The sequence below is a fragment of the Lampris incognitus genome, chromosome 4 (genome assembly GCF_029633865.1).
Source record: "Lampris incognitus isolate fLamInc1 chromosome 4, fLamInc1.hap2, whole genome shotgun sequence".
Lineage (NCBI taxonomy): Eukaryota > Metazoa > Chordata > Actinopteri > Lampriformes > Lampridae > Lampris > Lampris incognitus.
Genome location: NC_079214.1, coordinates 61601315 through 61619011, shown reverse-complemented (window position 1 = coordinate 61619011; position 17697 = coordinate 61601315). Strand labels below are relative to the sequence as shown.

At 44.3% G+C, this 17697-nt stretch overlaps 1 protein-coding gene across 1 annotated transcript; it reads left to right on the top strand.

The window, feature by feature from the left end:
- The first annotated feature begins 233 nt into the window (after window positions 1-233).
- Window positions 234-14583, top strand: ap3s2 (adaptor related protein complex 3 subunit sigma 2). The gene is made up of 6 exons (XM_056278624.1): window positions 234-404; window positions 2318-2409; window positions 5952-6063; window positions 10560-10631; window positions 12127-12234; window positions 13429-14583. The coding sequence occupies exons 1-6, from the start codon at window positions 336-338 to the stop codon at window positions 13552-13554; spliced, it is 579 nt and encodes a 192-aa protein (XP_056134599.1). The 5' UTR covers window positions 234-335; the 3' UTR covers window positions 13555-14583.
- The last annotated feature ends 3114 nt before the right edge of the window (window positions 14584-17697 follow it).

The following is a 17697-nucleotide window of genomic DNA, read 5'->3' as shown; positions in this document are numbered from 1 at the left end:
ATGCCAACCGCCACTAAAAACCAATAATGACAATAGTAATTTGTGACAGTTCTACCTGAGAAAGTGAGCACAGACAATTTTAAATTGCGTTTTCTCAGTTCATTTCATATCTCTCCCGAGTCCGAGGTTCGTCACCCCCCCCCCAAAAAAAACAAAACTATTTAACCTTTGCGGAACTGTGATTCGGAGCTTTTGTTCGATGTCGACCGCCGAAAGGGAAGACGCCACCGGAAGTAGGACATGATAGCTTGGGGGACAGATTTGACGCTTCGTTTCAAATAGCGGCAACGACATCAAAACATCTGTGAAACAGGGATTTAAGAATAGCTGTGACAATGATCAAAGCGATCCTAATATTCAATAACCACGGGAAGCCGCGGCTCATCAGGTTTTATCAGTATTTCGTAAGTATGTCTGAGGTTTGTGTTTGTCGCACTGGTTCCTCTAGCTAGCTAGCTAGCCGGATGCTAAATGCTGCGCCGTGCCACCGTTTCGTATCTCGGTAAAGGCAGCAACGCACTCTGGCACCACAGCGTTAAAAGATGGCAGCAGTCACTGCTGATCGGTTGAATAACTACAAACAGGTGCCTATTCAGGGTCTCAAAGAACATATGCAGGATAGGGGTTCCTTGAGGACTGGGTTGAGAAACACTGAGCTCGGTGTTTCTCAACCGGGGGTCCGCGGACCCCTAGTGGTCCGTGGTGTAATTGCAAGGGGTCCGTGAAAATAAAATATCTCTAAAAAAAGATCCTATGACATTTATAGAAATAGGATTATTTTACTCAAATGTGACTGAGACCTTTATCCACCTAAACTATAAAGGGTAACAGGACTGTTTTTCTCTAATTACATCTGTTTCACAAGTGTAATTTATTGTATTTTAATAAGAGATCTCGCTCCCGTTTGCATTGTTAAAGTTACTGCATAAAAATTCTGTTGTTACATATATATGAAAGTTACTGAATACATATTCTGTGTTGTTACATATATCTGAAAGTTACTGCATAAGAGTTCTGTTTTGTTAACTATATCTAAATTACAACTTACAGCTCTTATTTTTGCCCCAAAGAGTGAATAAATGCTATAATGCAATTTAAAATGCAGTTTCTACTGTTTCTATCAAATTGCAACCCCCCTCCCCCAAGATCAGGTGGAGGGGTCCTCAGGGTAGATCAAAAATACGCAGGGGGTCCAGGACCCCAAAAAGGTTGAGAACCACTGACTGAGCTAGTTTATATTGCTAGCAGTCAGCGTTCATGCTGAAGAAGGGAGACGTCACACCGTGCCAAGACCAGGGCTCTCCTGTGTTTAGGAGTAGACGCCCACTTTATGTTCCCTGGCCCATTTAGATTTAGCAGTTGGAAATTTCCCTTAAAAAAAAAAAGCTTAGTAGTTTTCCTGCCCCTTAACTGGATTCAAACTTTCAACCGGGGTCATGCAATTTGGTGTGACACCTGTTTCTATAAACTAACACGAATTAATACTTGAGTGGCTGCTGGGATAGGCTCCAGCACCCCCGCCACCCTGGCAGCAGGATAAGCGGTTTTGATAATGGATGGACGAATACTTGATAAGACCCAGTTTGAGGTAACAGCCATCTCTGTGGTCCACTCTCAGCACAATTTAATTTAATGAGCTATAATATTTACAGAACAGTTTGACATATCAGTGACCCCTGACGGAAATTTGTGATTATTGGGGCTATACAAATAAAATTGACTTGACCCTAGAAGATTAACAATTAGATATGTGGCCTGAAAACGTCAATAGCGTCACATGTTATCGTACACAGCAAAAGTGAAATATTGTGTGTTAAGGTACTGAAACTGGTGAGGTTTTGGTTTCCTCTGCCTGGTATTATTCTGTAAACTTTTAGATAAGAAGCAGTGAATTTGGAAAAATTCAGTCTATTAGGACTTAAATCCTGTTTTGAAATTTAAGTTATCTGGCAACTGATTTGTACACTTTCCTGTCATCTGAATACCACATAAGTCATTACAGGTTAAACTTTCTTTGGGCCAATTTTTTTTTAATACGTTGGGCTTTATTGCAAGTCCCATTTCGTTTTACAAAATACACAAACTTATGAAACAACAACAGACATCTTTTACTTTGTTTATTTGTTTGGTTTACCATCCTACTAGATATTGAGAGTATGAGTTCCATACATTGGTGTGTTACCAGTTAAAGTGGAAGATGGAGTGGACTAACTCGAGAGCCCCACCCAGTTTGTCATTTCAGCCACAGTGAGCGGCACTAGTTAGACTGTAGACACCACATTTTCCACTGACACAACGCTGATCTGTGTTCCTTCAGGCAGAGGACCTGCAGCAGCAGATAATTCGAGAGACGTTTCATTTGGTTTCCAAGAGGGATGACAACGTATGCAACTTCTTGGAGGGAGGAAGGCAAGAACAAACTAACCACGCCTGTTTGTGTGCATTTCTGGGCCTCGTGTGTGTGTGTGTGTGTGTGTGTGTGTGTGTGTGTGTGTGTGTGTGTGTGTGTGTGTGTGTGTGTGTGTGTGTGTGTTTTTCCCCTCTTTCAGCCTGAGTTCAAAATAGACTTGAGGAAAATTGACACTCCAAACACAATCGCCCATTATGAACCATAAAGTGAAAACTTTTTTTTAACTATGCAGTGGAATAAAACATAAAACCATCTCTTAAAAAAAGTGACATACTTGGTTACATCAATCTGCAATAATTAAAGTGTTGATCCTTCGAGGACAAGTCTGTTTTAGCTTGGCGCATTTGGACTTTTGAGATTTTCTCCCACTCCTTTGTAGAGTTGCGCAAGGTCACGCTGGCTGGATCGGGGCTCGCCTGAACATGGGTATCTTCATGTCATTCCACAGATATAATCGGATTCAAACCTTGGCTTTGGCCGGGCCACTCAGGGATTTTCACATTCTTGGTCTGAAGTCATTTCATTGTTGATTTGGCGGCATGCTCAGAGGAATTGTTCTGTTGAGATATAAATCTTCACCCAAATCTAAGGTCTTTTGACACTTTAAGCTGGTATTTGGCTCCATTCTTCATTCCCTTTATACTTAAAAACATCTCCCAGTTCCTCCTGCTGAAAAACAACATCATGATTCTCTCTGCACTATGCTTCACAGAGAGTAGACTTAAATGGCTGATGTACTGTTCCTGTTTTTTTTTTTTTAGAAACATGATGCATTGCATTTCAACCAAAGAATTAATAAAAGTTTAACCGGATCAGACTCTTTTACCTCATACTCTGAGTTGCACATCCCTTTGTGCAAATTCAACACATGCTGTTATTTGTCTTTTTGAGGTCATTCTGTTCAATCTCAAATTCCATCAGCCCTTTTGTTACTAATCTTGGTGGTCTGCCAGGTAGTCTTAAGCAGGCTGCTAGGAATCTTGGGGTAACATTCGATGCTAACCTTGATTTTGATAATGAAACATGTTGTTCAGTCATGCTTTCTCCAGCTCAAGCTATTCTCCAAAATTACGTCATTTTTATCAATTGCCGATCTGCAAAAAGTTGTACATGCTTTTATCTATTCTCAGCTTGACTATTGTAATGCACTTTTTCTGGTATCAGCAAGGGCTCCTCCATCATCTGAAGTTGGTACAAAACGTCACTGCTTGCCTCAATACAGGGACAAAGGCATGACCATATCACTCCTGTGCTTGCTCCCTACAATGTATTGCTCACTTACAAGGTTTTCTTTCTTTCTTTTTTCCCCCCGCACTTTTTCTCCCCAATTGTACTTGGCCAATTACTCCACTCTTCCGAGCCATCCTGGTCGCTGCTCCCCCCCTCTGCCAATCTGGGGAGGGCCACATGCCTCCTCCGATACATGTGGAGTTGCCAGCCGCTTCTTTTCACCTGACAGTGAGGAGTTTTGCTGCGGGGACGAACAGGCGCCCCGACCGACCAGAGGAGGCGCTAATGCAGCGACCAGGACACATACCCACATTCGGCATCCTTCCCACAGACACGACCAATTGTGTCTGTAGGGACGCCCGACCAAACCGAAGGTAACATGGGGATTCGATCCGGCGATCCCCGTGTTGGTAGGCAACAGAATAGACTGCCACGCCACCCGGATGCCCCCCACTTTTAAGGTTTTAAATGGTCTTGCTCCTACATACATTTCTGATTTACTGGTATACGCCTCCTCGACCATTAACATCCACAGATGGAGCCCTGCTGGTTATTCCCAGGTCTCGGTTTGTCACAAAGGGTGATCGAGCTTTTGCTGTTAGAGCCCCACACTATGGCACTCCCTTCCTGTTGAACTAAGACAAACCAGGTCACTAGCTTCTTCTAAATCTCATCTTAAAACTTTTCTTTTTATGAAAGCTTTTACAAATGTTTGATATTTGTTTTTATTTATTTATACTGTTGTTATTTTTACTCTTATTTTATTCTTATTTTTGCCTTGTCTGGTTTTATTTCTTTGTAAAGCACTTTGTAACCTTGTTTTAGAAATGTGCTATATAATTAAAATTATTTTGTTTTTTTTGTTTTTAAGCAGTGGCCTCTATATTTTCTATTTTCTTATTTAGCAGATGCTTTAATCCAAAGTAAGAGAGTCAGCATTTGGCAGATATATTTGTCAGTCTACAGACATCTGAAGCACTAAATGATTGTCAATACTTGCACTTGAAATGTCGTTTCAAGTGCAAGTCGTGGAAGCGCACAATAAGCAACAGTGGTCCAAGTAATAGTAGGGGATTGGTATTGCTGCTTGGCTGGATGATGCTACAAACCAGTATCACGGTCACGGTTAGTCATGCTCCGTCTTCTCATTCTGCCATACAGCCCAGATTTATGAAGCCGCACTGACTGTTGTACCTAAACCTCCTTGAACAAGATCTTCCATCGCAACCAAGAAGCTCTGTAGCTCTTGGTCACCTCCATGATCAAGGTTCGGGTTTGTCACTTTTGTAGGACAATCAGCTCTAGGTAGAGTAACTGCAGAAGTTTAGACTACTTAAATCCAGGACTTCAGAAATTGTTTAATACCATTATCTAAATTGATGCTTCCTTCTAATTTGGCCTCTTGAGTTGTGTGGAGGGTTTCTTGGCCTTAGTGACATGAGTTTCTGCCATGACATCAACTTTTGTCTGTGGGACCTTTTTTTTGGGGGGGGGGTTTCCCCTTTTTCTCCCCAATTGTACTTGGCCAATTACCCCACTCTTCCAATCTGTCCTGGTTACTGCTCCACCCCCTCTGCCGATCCAGGGAGGGCTGCAGATTACCACATCTCCTCCGATACATGTGGAGTCGCCAGCGGATTCTTTTCAGCTGACAGTGAGGAGTTTCGCCATGAGGATGTAGTGTGTGGGAGAATCACGCTATTCCCCTCCCCCCCGGTTCCCCCCCGCTCCGATCAGGCGCCCCAACCGACCAGAAGAGGCGCTAGTGCAGCGACTAGGACACATACCCACATCTGGCTTCTCTTCCGCAGATATGGTCTGACTGTGTCTGTAGGGATGCCCGACCAAGCCGGAGGTAACCGGCGATCCCCGTGTTGGTAGGCAACGGAATAGACTGCCACGCCACCCGGACGCCCGTCTTGTGGGACCTTTTTATAAAGAGATATATGTTTCAATGAAACCAGCCAAAATGTAGGCTGTCAGTGCAACAAAACACCATGAATTAAATACTTATTCTCTTAAAAGACTTTCGTTTTGAGTTCTTTGGGCACAACAGCCTTTGGTTTTAACTGATTTGTAAATGCATCTACTCTTGACAGATTACTGGAAATAGATGTTATTGTGTACAGTAAAAAATCTGAAATTATGGATTTTGTATTCAGGCTGTTACACAAAAAAAAATGCAGAAGTCAAAGGGTTTGGAAGTATTCTAGCTTTTTCTGTTTGAAAGAAAGATGAAAGAACGCTGTCTTCACCTTGAGCCGACCAGTTCTCTCAAACTTTTTTTGTTCTGTTGTTTTTCTCTTTGCAGTCTCATCGGTGGCTCCGACTATAAACTGATATACCGGCATTACGCAACACTCTACTTCGTCTTCTGCGTGGACTCGTCTGAGAGTGAACTTGGCATTCTGGACTTGATCCAGGTCAGCCGCTGATTATTATTCCGCACACCCTTGTTCTACACACATCACACTTGTTATCTGTTCTGAAAAACGTCTGCATCCCTGTTCCTATCTTCTCTGACAAACGTGACCTCTTTGCTATCAGTTACTTGTACTTTTCCTGATTGAGGAATTTAAGATTACACTACCACCAGGAGCGGTGGGATCACTAAAATAAAAAAAATAAAAAATCAGCACTGAAATCAAAAAGAGAATCAGAGTTTTTGCTAAATTAGCAAAATGTTAACAGTGAAAAGCTATGATTGATATAGAGCAATTGATGTTTGAAAATGTGGTTTTATTTTCTTTATTGACTGCAGTTCTGATAAAACGGGACTTGAGTTAAAACTGCTCAAGTCGAGCCGTCCATTATCCAAGCGGCTTGGATAATGGACGGGGTTGCGGAATGCTGGAGCCTATCCCAGGAGTCATTGGGCAGCAGGCAGGGAGACACCCTGGACAGGCCGCCAGGCCATCAAAGAAAACTGCTCAGGTGTCAAATATTATCAATAACCCTTGAACTCGCGTGAGATGGTGCTGTAAAAAAATGCTCATATCTTGTCTTTTATCGTATAGCTGAGGTCATGATCTGGGATGTGATAGTTAAAATGCATGGTCATGTTTCCGACTATGTCATCTCAGGGACAGCTGTGGGCTGAAACTGGTGCCAATGTGCAACTAAATCTGAAATGCATCAGTTGAATGTGCATGTGTTTACCTATTTGAAATCATTTTTCTCAATATGGAGTTCACTTGAAAGACAAGTGTAACATGCCTTGTCATCTTGTGTGCTATTTTTCAAGATCTAATCAACCTTTCAAATACAAAACAAGAACAAATTGATCCAAAAGTCTTTTTTTTTGGTGGGGTGGGGGGGGTTGCAATATCTGGGCTCTTGGTAAAAGCAAAAGATTGTAACTTAGATTATTCAGCACCACCACTCATAGGAACTCGGAGGACTTCATCTTGACTAGGAAATAATGAATGTCCCAACAACCATGTAACTCAGTTAATATATTACAGTAGTTAGTTACTCAGTAATTATTCGCAGCCATAACAGAACATAGATCCAGTGTGCTCGGCTGGCTGATAATGTTGTTTTGCTTTGTAAGCAAGGCTCAGCGTTTTCGGTTTTTACCGATTTTTCATTGAAAAATACCCAGATTTTTTTTTAAAAGGAGCAGATCGGTTTAAACCGATTTTCACCCGGATTTTATGTTTCCACGGATCCAATAGTTTGTTCCTGTTCGTGTGAGGTTATGTAACAGTGTCCTCTTGTGGCGAAATTCGGCATGCTGGATGGCTTTGAAAAATAAAAACTGAAAACGCTGAGCCTTGTCTGTAAGCTGTGCCAAGTAAGCTGCAGGTACCTGAGAAACGCAACGAAACTTCCCTGAAACCTTTCAGCCTTTAGTAAAGGCACACAAAAATGTTCTAAGAGCTTGGTTCTAGTTGCTCTGTTACAGTGTGGGGCTCTTTTCCCTATTTGGGATTCAGTCCTCTCACCCCCCCCCCCCCCCCGACAGGAAAGGATGAATTTAAAATGAATCGTAATTTGAAATCTTGGGAAAAGAGAGTTACATTTGAAATTCTGGATTGTCCACACTTGAAAAGTTTGAATACAACTTGTACAATCATACAGTATTTATATCACGTTGGATGAACCAGATGACGTCTCATGGCTCCAGCTAGAAAGCATTCACATGACGGCTCAGTGGAACCGCCCAACATCCAAGAGGACAGTTATGACACTGACTTTATTGATTCTACCTTTAATATTCCTGAAATATTTGGCAATATCTGACATTTTAAAGACATTGAGGAGTAAAGATAACTAAAACTGTAACCTAGTCTTTAGTGGCTATTAAGTGCATTGAAGTACTTTGGAATGGATGTTGACAGTTACAGGTTCAAACAACATCTGAGACTACTACTACTACTACTACTTTCGGCTGCTCCCATTAGGGGTTGCCACAGTGGATCATCCATTTTCATTTCTTCCTGTCCTCTGCATTTTCTTCTGTCACACCACCCACCTGCATGTCCTCCCTCACCACATTCATAAACCTCCTCTTTGGCCTTCTTCTTTTCCTCTTCTCTGGCAGCTCCATATTCAGCATCCTTCTCCCAATATACCCAGCATCTCTCCTTCACACGTCCAAGCCATCTCAATGTTGCCTCTCGTCTCCAGATCGTCCAACCCGAGCTGTCCCTCTAATATACTCGTTCCTAATCCTGTCCTTCTTTGTCACTCCCAATGAAAATCTTAGCATCTTCAACTCTGTCACCTCCAGCGCCGCCTCCTGTCTTTTCATCAGTGTCACTGTCTCCAAACCATACAACATAGCTGGTCTCACAACCATCTTGTAAATCTTCCCTTTAACTCTTGCTGGTACCCTTCTGTCACAAATCCCTCCTGACGCTCTTCTCCACCCACTCCACCCTGCCTGCACTCTCTTCTTCACCTCTCTTCTGCACTCCCCGTTACTTTGAACAGTTGACCCCGAGTATTTAAACTCGTACGCCTTTGTCACCTCTACTCCTTGGATCCTCACCATTCCACTGCCCTCCTTCTCATTCACGCATAGGTATTCCGTCTTGAATGAGAGGGAGGACAGTGGAATGGTGAGGATGCAAGGAGTAGAGGTGACGAAGGCGTATGAGTTTAAATACTTGGGATCAGCTGTACAAAAATCAAACATCATCTGAGAGTACATTTTTAACAATACTGCAATTCATGACCCAAGGATAATCCTAAATTTTCAACTTGAACTTGTCACTAGGAGGCTGCTCGGAGTAGTTTTTCCCAGGGGGGAGCTTGTAGTTAGGGTAATACCACATAGCGTGAAGGCAGCACTAGGTGAGTCAGACCCTACATTTCAAGGAATCTGCTGGTGGTGTTTTTGCATGTTTTAACCCATTTACTACAAATGATTTAATACTTAAAATGACTCATGACCATTTTCCAAAGCATAGTTTTTAAGATTTCTTAAAGTATTTTTCCAAACTTCCAGTGGAGCAGTGATTTCCATTCATATCAGTACGGAATAAAAATCAACTTGCAGAGACTTGAAACTTGTTTGGGACAGGTAATCCAAAACAGTGAAAATGTTGTCGATGTTATTGTGTGTCAAAAATTAGACTTTCTTTGAGGGAAACTGTAGCTAAAAGCATAGATTGTTATGAAAAGTCTTAAGGGTGGTGCCTGCCATTGTTGGTGGGAAGCTCTGACATCTGAAATTTGAGAGTTGGCTGCTGAAAAGCAACCTGTTTAATGCAATAAGCTACCAGATTCACATCACCTCTATCAAGATGTCCATGTTTCACTGTTGTTTTTCTTTCAAATTTGATTTTCTGACAACATAGCTCATGACTGCAATACTGTTCAGCAGCTGACTCTCAAATCTTGGATAGCCGAGTTTCCCATCGGCATTAGAACGTACCACCTGGAAAACTTCCCACAATCCATGATTTCAGCTGCATTGACAAAAACAACATTAACAGTTTTCATTGTAATGGGTTGCATATTACGCACATTTCACAAATGATCTTGCCCATTACTCAGTGAAACAGAAAATAATGAAATCTGGTGGATATTAAAATAGACTTGGTGGATAGACCTGTGTGTAAATTTTGTTGGTCAGGTCTATGAGGTCTGAGGCCTTCAAAAAAGATCTGGTGGTGCAAAATGCATTAGAACATATTTTGTTATTTGATTTAGCCTGATAGCTGGAGCTGGGGACTCATGTAAATAGATTAGCATGAGAATGTCTTTTAGACTGGACGGCATGGTGGTGCAGTGGTTAGCACGGTCGCCTCACAGCAAGAAGGTCCTGGGTTCGAGCCCCGGGGTAGTCCAACCTTGGGGGTCATCCCAGGTCGTCCTCTTGTGTGGAGTTTGTATCTTCTCCCCGTGTCTGCGTGGGTTTCCTCTGGGTGCTCTGGTTTCCTCCCACAGTCCAAAGACATGTAGGTCAGATGAATCGGCCATACTAAATTGTCCCTAGGTGTGAATGTATGTCAGTCCTGTGATGGACTGGCGGCCTGTCCAGGGTGTCTCCCCACCTGCCGCCCAATGACTGCTGGGATAGGCTCCAGCATCCCCGCAACCCTGAGAGCAGGATAAGCGGCTTGGATAATGGATGGATTGCATATTTCAACCAATTCTCATGTCCCAGTGAGTGAATTTTTATACTGTACAGCAATGAATGGGAACCAGAGGCTCCTTGGAAAGCATGAAAAGTGCATTCAGAAATCTAAACCAAAAAAACTATGGCATGCTTTGGAAAATGGTCAGCATTAATGAAGTATACACCATTCGTAGTAAATAGATTATAACGTGCAAAAACAGCAGTATGGCAAATCAAGTGATTCAAATACAGTTTTCTAGTGGTACAAGTTTAAATACTTCTTATTTATGCAGCTATTTGGAACATGACAGTATTTGACCTTGCTGTACCGACTGTTCTTTCTTGTAGGTGTTTGTGGAGACGCTGGATAAATGTTTTGAAAATGTTTGCGAGCTGGACCTCATATTCCACATGGATAAGGTGAGAAGAAGCTTATGTGTCTGCTTTTTTCTGCTGCTGTAGGTGTGACTATGATGTGGATCGTTGTGAACTAGGTTTAAGCCTGTGTAAACACAGGGCAGATAGTCCCGACAGTCTTATTCCTGATCAGTGTCGAGCCTTGGTGTTAAGGGGTTGGCTCTGGGAAAGTCGAGCGCATAATTCAACCAAACATCTGTATTATTTGGCCTCGATATAAAAATCTTGACCCCCTTAAACCTACTGTCGGCGGTCTAATCCGATACAGCGTCATACTCAGTTATGTGCAGCCCTAGAATTTGGCAGTTTGTTGGCTATATTGAAGATTTGTTTGTTTCCTCATCATTCCCTGGCACCGAACATGCTTGTTTGTGGGCAGCGCTGTCCTGATCAAATTCCCTCAGCAGGAAATTGGTGTCATGTGGCGCTGAAGGGTTTTGGGTGGGGAGTTGTTTGAAGTGAGCGGTGTTATCTACGGAACTGAGGAATGTCCACAAGATGAAACCGAGGGGATCTCCCTCCCAGACAGAGAGCTTAATTTTTCTAACAAACCGCTTCCTACGATCCACTCAACATCTGTGACAGGCTACTTGTTAAGACCTGATCGTATCATGACTGCTACGTGCTTGAATTGTTCAACCGTCAGATAAGTTATTTTTTTCCATTCTTTAAGAAGATTTCTAGTGTATCACAGACACACTGATAAACCATTGTTTTAACAAGAAGTGGTCCTCTACATCTACCCCCTTTGTATACTTTATACATGGACACCAGCACTCCATCACTGTCCTCTACATCTACACCTCTTTATATCATCTTCATAAATGTGAAAAGGCAGGGACAGGCTAAAAACAAGCACTTGTCCAGGAGTCCGGGTAGCATGGCGGTCTATTCCAACACAGGGATCGCTGGATCTAATCTCTGAGTTACCTCCAGCTTGGTCGGGCGTCCCTACAGACACAATTGGCCGTGTCTGCGGGTGGGAAGCCGGATGTGGGTGTGTATCCTGGTCGCTGCACTAGCACCTCCTCTGGTTGGTCGGGGTGCCTGTTCGGGGGAGGGGGGGACTGGAGGGAATAGCGTGATCCCCCCCACGCGCTACGTCTCCCTGGGGAAACTCCTCACAGTCAGGTGAAAAGAAGTAGCTGGCAACTCCAAGTGTATCAGAGGAGGCATGTGGTAGTCTGCAGCCCTCCCCGGATCGGCAGAGGGGGTGGAGCAGCAACCGGGACGGCTCGGAAGAGTCGGGTAATTTGCCGGATACAATTGGGGAAAAAAAGGGGGGGTCCCAAAAAAAATAGACTTTGGCTAATCTTTTTAGCTATTTTTATACTTGTAAACTTGATACCATATTATTGGGAAAGAATGTTTTACACATTTATTCGCCTAGTGATTTTGAAGTGAATAAAATAATAAATTCAAACTCAGTTAGGCCAAGCAATCCCCCGTCATCTTCCTGTGCCCACCATGGCTTCTGTTGTTCCTGCTCTCCTCTCAGGTGCATTACATACTGCAGGAGGTGGTGATGGGAGGCATGGTGCTGGAGACCAACATGAACGAGATCGTCGCCCAGGTGGAGCTGCAGAACCGCATGGAGAAGTCTGAGGTGAGACAGCAAAATGGCTTTATCTCCGACAGCCATTATGGATGTTACCTCAAAATCTTCCAGGCACTCTTATGTCAGCTGGCTGGTAAAATACTTGAGTAGAACCTCCAAATGAGAGAATCCACCATCGGGCTGTCAAAACTGACCAAAAATGACATTTGAGTCCTTCTTAAAAGCACATAGGTTCGAACCGATTCGAATATATTTTTGCGCATTATGCCCATAAGAGGGCAAACCAATACAACAAGAGACATAACTACTTGTATTGGTATATTTATTTCAATGTAAACATGTCTTTTAAAAGAGCTACATACCGGGCGTTCGAGTGGCATGGCGGTCTATTCCGTTGCCTACCAACACGGGGATCACCGGTTCAAATCCCCGCGTTACCTCCAGCTTGGTCGGGCGTCCCTACAGACACAATTGGCCGTGTCTGTGGGTGGGAAGCCGGATATGGGTATGTGTCCCGGTCGCACTAGCGCCTCCTCTGGTCGGTCTGGGCACCTGTTCGGGGGGGGGGGATAGCGTGATCCTCCCATGTGCTACCTCCCCCTGGCGAAACTCCTCACTGTCAGGTGAAAAGAAGCGGCTGGCGACTCCACATGTATCGGAGGAGGCATGTGGTAGTCTGCAGCCCTCCCCGGATTGGCGGAGGGAGTGGAGCAGCGACCAGGATGGCTCAGAAGAGTGGGGTAATTGGGGAGAAAAGGGGAGAGAGAAAAAATCTTTGAAATATTGCAAAGTGACGCACTTAATCTCTTGTCCATTTTATGTCTTGTTGAGCAGCATTTTAAAGATCTGGTAGAGCTTGCCAGTGAAGCTAGCTGAGTAGCAGTAGTGGGTAGCTAGCTAGTTACATTGACATTAAATGCACTGGAATTATGTTTGTAAAAAGAAAGCAGAAAGTAGATATAGAAAAATCCTTTACGCTGTTCAAATGGACAACCAGAATTACACATACAGCGTTTGAAAATGACATTACAGGACCTCCGTCTGTAAAACTAAGCCAGTGTGAGTAAAGCTGTAGACAACAGCAACAGCAGCTTCTCACGGAGAAACATGGCCGATGGTTTTCCTGCCCTCATTCCTGTCCTCTTCAGTGCACCACCTTTTAGTGCCCAGCCCCAAATCCTCTCGGTTATTGTTCACCATGGTAACGAATGCTGTGCTCGGCGTTGTTCTTGCTTTCTACAGGGTGGCCTGTCTGCGGCACCAGCACGCGCCGTCTCCGCGGTGAAGAACATGAACCTCCCGGAGATTCCCCGCAACATCAACATCGGAGACATTAATATCAAAGTGCCCAGCCTCTCCCCGTTCTGACCAGAGACGGGGAGGGGGTCCCAGTGTGACCGTTGACCTCTGGAGGGGCTCGCTCTCCTCCCCTACAGCTCTTCTTCTTTTGTCCGTCTCTTACTACAAATAAGGAGCCCAGCTGATGTGTTTCCAGATGTACCGTGGAAGCGCAGCAGCTTGTCCTCGCTCATTTCCCACATGCCGGTGTTACGGTGTGGGAGATGAACTGCGGACTGTCTTTGAGTTCTACTGTATGCACATTACAGATTACTCCAGTTTTGGGATTTGCACAAACTCTTAAAGCTTGATGCTACGAAGCATAAAGAGTCATATTAAGTCAGAGACTCTTCTGTTTCTTTTCCACGTCTGTTTTCTATTTCTTTGTCTAGTTTATTTTGAAATGTTGTTCCTATAGTGAAGGTTTCATTTTGTTCTTTAAATGAGCCGGAAGGCATTTTGGCCTGACGTGCTTCTTTCAGGAAAACAAACTCTTCCAAGTGTGTCTCTCCGGAAAGTCCATCACTGTATTTACTGCATCTTGGCAAACCTTCCTCCTGTGTCCGGAGTTACATCGCAGGGTCTTCACACTTCGACTCTGCCGGGCTATTATGTTCCCAAACAGCACCCGCACCTCCCGGTCTAAGTCTCCATAGTCACCGAGGTCGGACTCAACCAACACTTAGGCTAGTCTGGTTAACCATCCCCCCCCCCATGTGGGGCGTACATTTCGTTTGTTTTTCCATGTCTGTGGTTTGTGAATAATAGTTATTGTTCTCCTGGGTCCAAATGTTAAATGCTCAGCATAAAATGTGTAAATGCGCTACTGTGCGTCCAGCCAAGTTTCAGTCTTGTCGTGAAAGCCTCTTACCAACATCTGCCCTGGGAGGCAGGAGGCCAACTTTTGCCATTTATGGATCTGTGTATTTATCTAAAGTGTGTATTTTGTGGATTGTATCTGCAGAAAAAGGACAGCTAGAAGTCCGATTCAGGCTCGCCGTCGTCATTAAGACTCTCCGATGTTGTTGCAAATCAGGAGTCCTATCAGGAATCGGGGGGGACGGTGGGCGGGCGGGTGGGGTTCAAGAGTTTAACACATTCCCCTGGCTATTTAAATAAAATCAATTGAGTAGAGAGATGTGTGTGACGCCGACTCTGTTTTGCTATGTGCCATGCAGCAAACTGCTGGACGCACACGCCGTCCTGCAGGATACAGAGAGTGATGATGTGTCAACCTAAACTTGGCCGTGGTCCCCACGCAGGCCGCGGTTCAGCTCACATCTGCTGCGCCCGGTAATCCCAGCCACACTGTCTCTCTCTCGCTGGACGTGTCCTCCGCAACAAGCTTCTCTCTCTCCCCCCCACCCCCCACCCCCCCGCAAACCCCGTTTTTCAGCCACAGTGAGTTTGCAGTTCTGCTAATACAAGCACACTCTCAAACCCCCCTCGCCGCCGGTTCAGGGAGGGATTTTTCTACTCCGGGAAAACCTGTGATGGCTCCTACCGCCTCTCACCTCCACCCTCACAGAAGGAAGAAAGTGTGTTTCACATCAGCCAGGATCATTTCAGCTTAGCCGCCGTGTCTCTCTCTCTCTCTCTCTCTCTCTCTCTCTCTCTCTCTCTCTCTCTCTCTCTCCCTCTCTCTCTCTCTCTCTCTCTCTCTCTCCTGTCTGTCTCTCTCACCCACACACCCACAAACACAAAACCCAGTGCCTTCAGTGGAAAGACAGCTGCAAAAATTCTGGTAAGTAGTATTTTTCTTGTATTTTTTTACATGTTTACTTGTAGTTTACCCCCCCCCCGGGAAAGCGAGACAAACAGCCTAATTGCCAGAGTACATGCTCTTTTCATAGCAGCTTGTCTTTTCGCCCCAAGTTTGCAGAAATTTTGTCGCTTATATTCACTGGAGCTGCCCGCAGTTAATGTTGTAAAGGTTTCTTTTGCATCTCACGCAAAATTCCCGAGCACATTTTTTTTTTCTTTTCTGGAAGACTTCTTTAAAATGGCTTCGTTAAAAAGATTTTTTTTTTTTTTGCCCTGAGGTTTTTTTTTCTTTTTTCTTTATGTGATGCCATGTGTTAACACTTAGAAGCAGTGTACCCAGAAAACCTTCGCCTTTCCTAGAACTCAGAGTAATGGAAACTTGTTTTGTCAGTGGCCACAGTGAGAAAGAGACACAAAGAGACACAAAGACGGAGATGTTTATCACCAGTCTCGTATAGTTTGGGCCCAGACAGATTACATCGATGGGAAAACTACAATTTTGTGGTCAGTGTGTGAGAAAACGCAGTCATGGCATAATAACGGTGGCATTAAAAATTTGCTACCAAGTCACCGGCTGATTCGTCACCACTTTTTTCCTTCTCCTCTCTGTCGTCTTCCTGTTCAGTGTCCAGTGTTAGCTCTCTGATAAAACCAGCTGAAAATGTACTGAACCTGAAAGAGTGATGGGAGCTGCAAATTTAAATGAGACGGGCGTTGTAAAAGCGCCGGTAGCCGGAGACTTGGCGGTAATTCTTTATGTTCTTGAATCCCAGTCTCGCCATGAAACCCTGAGAGACGGTGGTCTGTTTCTTCCATTTTTGCGGGGAAGTTAAATCCAGATGGGAGACGTGCTGCATGGGAACCCTGCAGGGACCCTCTGCAGGCCCGGCTACCTGCTAGCTGCAGCTTACCTGCAGAGTTACACACCACCGCCACCGCTAATGGCTGCAACATCTACAGCCACAGAACACAACTCTCCTGCATAAGTAATCAGGCCAGCTAATTGGTCCCCCCCCCCACCCAAACTGCCCCATCTGAACTGTACACTGTTAGTAACCAGGAGGGCCACTCTGATGGAGCAGGACCCCTCTCACCCCTCCACCAATCCTACCACTTCCTGCCATTAGGTCGACTCACTGACCCAGGAAAAGTCCACAATAAATCTTTATTCCCTCCACGACCGTCACCCTGAACACATTAACACAGACGCTGTACTCTGACCTGTTTAACACCCTTCCTGTTGGTTGCACTTTTAACAGTTCTACTCCTAGTCCATGTGTGTCTGTGTGTGTGTATTTTCAAGTTGTGTATTAAATATGCATTATTTGAACAGGGTTCAAATTACTAATTAAGATGTGGTTATGTGTTTAAAAGCCAGTCCAAAAAAGCAGAATTTCAGTCTGTGAAATGTAAATTTGGACTGTGATGGACTGGCGGCCCTGTCCAGGGTGTGTTCCCCGCCTGCCGCCCAATGTCCGGCTGGGATAGGCTCCAGCATCCTGCGACCCCAGTTGGGATAAGCGGCTTGGATAATGGACGGCTGGATGACTGTATTGACAGATTTAGAAGCAACAGAATGATGAGCAGTACGTGTCGGGACAGTTTTCAGTTCACCTGCATAGACACAGACAGGCTGAACAGGGGGAAGATGGTCTGTGACCACATGTCAGATGTATTTGCACACTTAGTGTTGACAGAGGGAAATACAGTATCGGCATGGACATGGTGAAAGACAAACCCACCTTGGCTCAATTTGCTCAACTTTGTAATTGTGGGATAGAGTTCGGCTATAGGTTTTAGTCTGGCGTCAACCCCTCTGATGTTTACTCATAATACACAAAGCATTTTTTCAATGCATCATGGATTTTTTTTTGGCGGTCGTTCGGTTTACCAGGACCTCCGAATGCAAGCCAGAGTTTACCAAACTTCTTATTTATTACTCTTATACATCACTGGCCGTTCGCCAGCTGATATCTATTTGGAACTAGTAAAATTACATTTTTGTCTTGAAGCTAGCAAAGTAGCGACTGTCTGTCCATCCATTATCCAAACCGCTTATCCTGCTCTCAGGGTCGCAGGGATGCTGGCGCCTATCCCAGCAGTCATTGGGTGGCAGGCGGGGAGACACCCTGGACAGGCCGCCAGGTCATCACAGGGCCCACACACACACACATTCACACCTATGGACAATTTTACATTAGCTAAGGATAGCTAAAAATTGTTTTTATAATGCTAATTTTGGCCATGCTAGCTACGGAGCTAAAGTTGTTTTAAGTATTTACACATTCTGGCTAACGTCAATCATAAATATTAAAATATATATAAAACGTAACACTTTACAAGATTAATCTATAAGCAAAGTAAAACTACAGGTAAGGACTGCTAGCTTACCAGCTAACCTAATGTATG

What these genes read in the sequence shown, in the direction of transcription:
- ap3s2 (XM_056278624.1), top strand. Translation starts at nt 336, where the DNA reads ATGATCAAAGCGATCCTAATATTCAATAACCACGGGAAGCCGCGGCTC. An exon ending in AACTTCTTGGAGGGAGGAAG is followed by an intron (nt 2,410 to 5,951) that starts GCAAGAACAAAC and finishes TTCTCTTTGCAG; the next exon opens with TCTCATCGGTGGCTCCGACT. An exon ending in ACCGCATGGAGAAGTCTGAG is followed by an intron (nt 12,235 to 13,428) that starts GTGAGACAGCAA and finishes TGCTTTCTACAG; the next exon opens with GGTGGCCTGTCTGCGGCACC.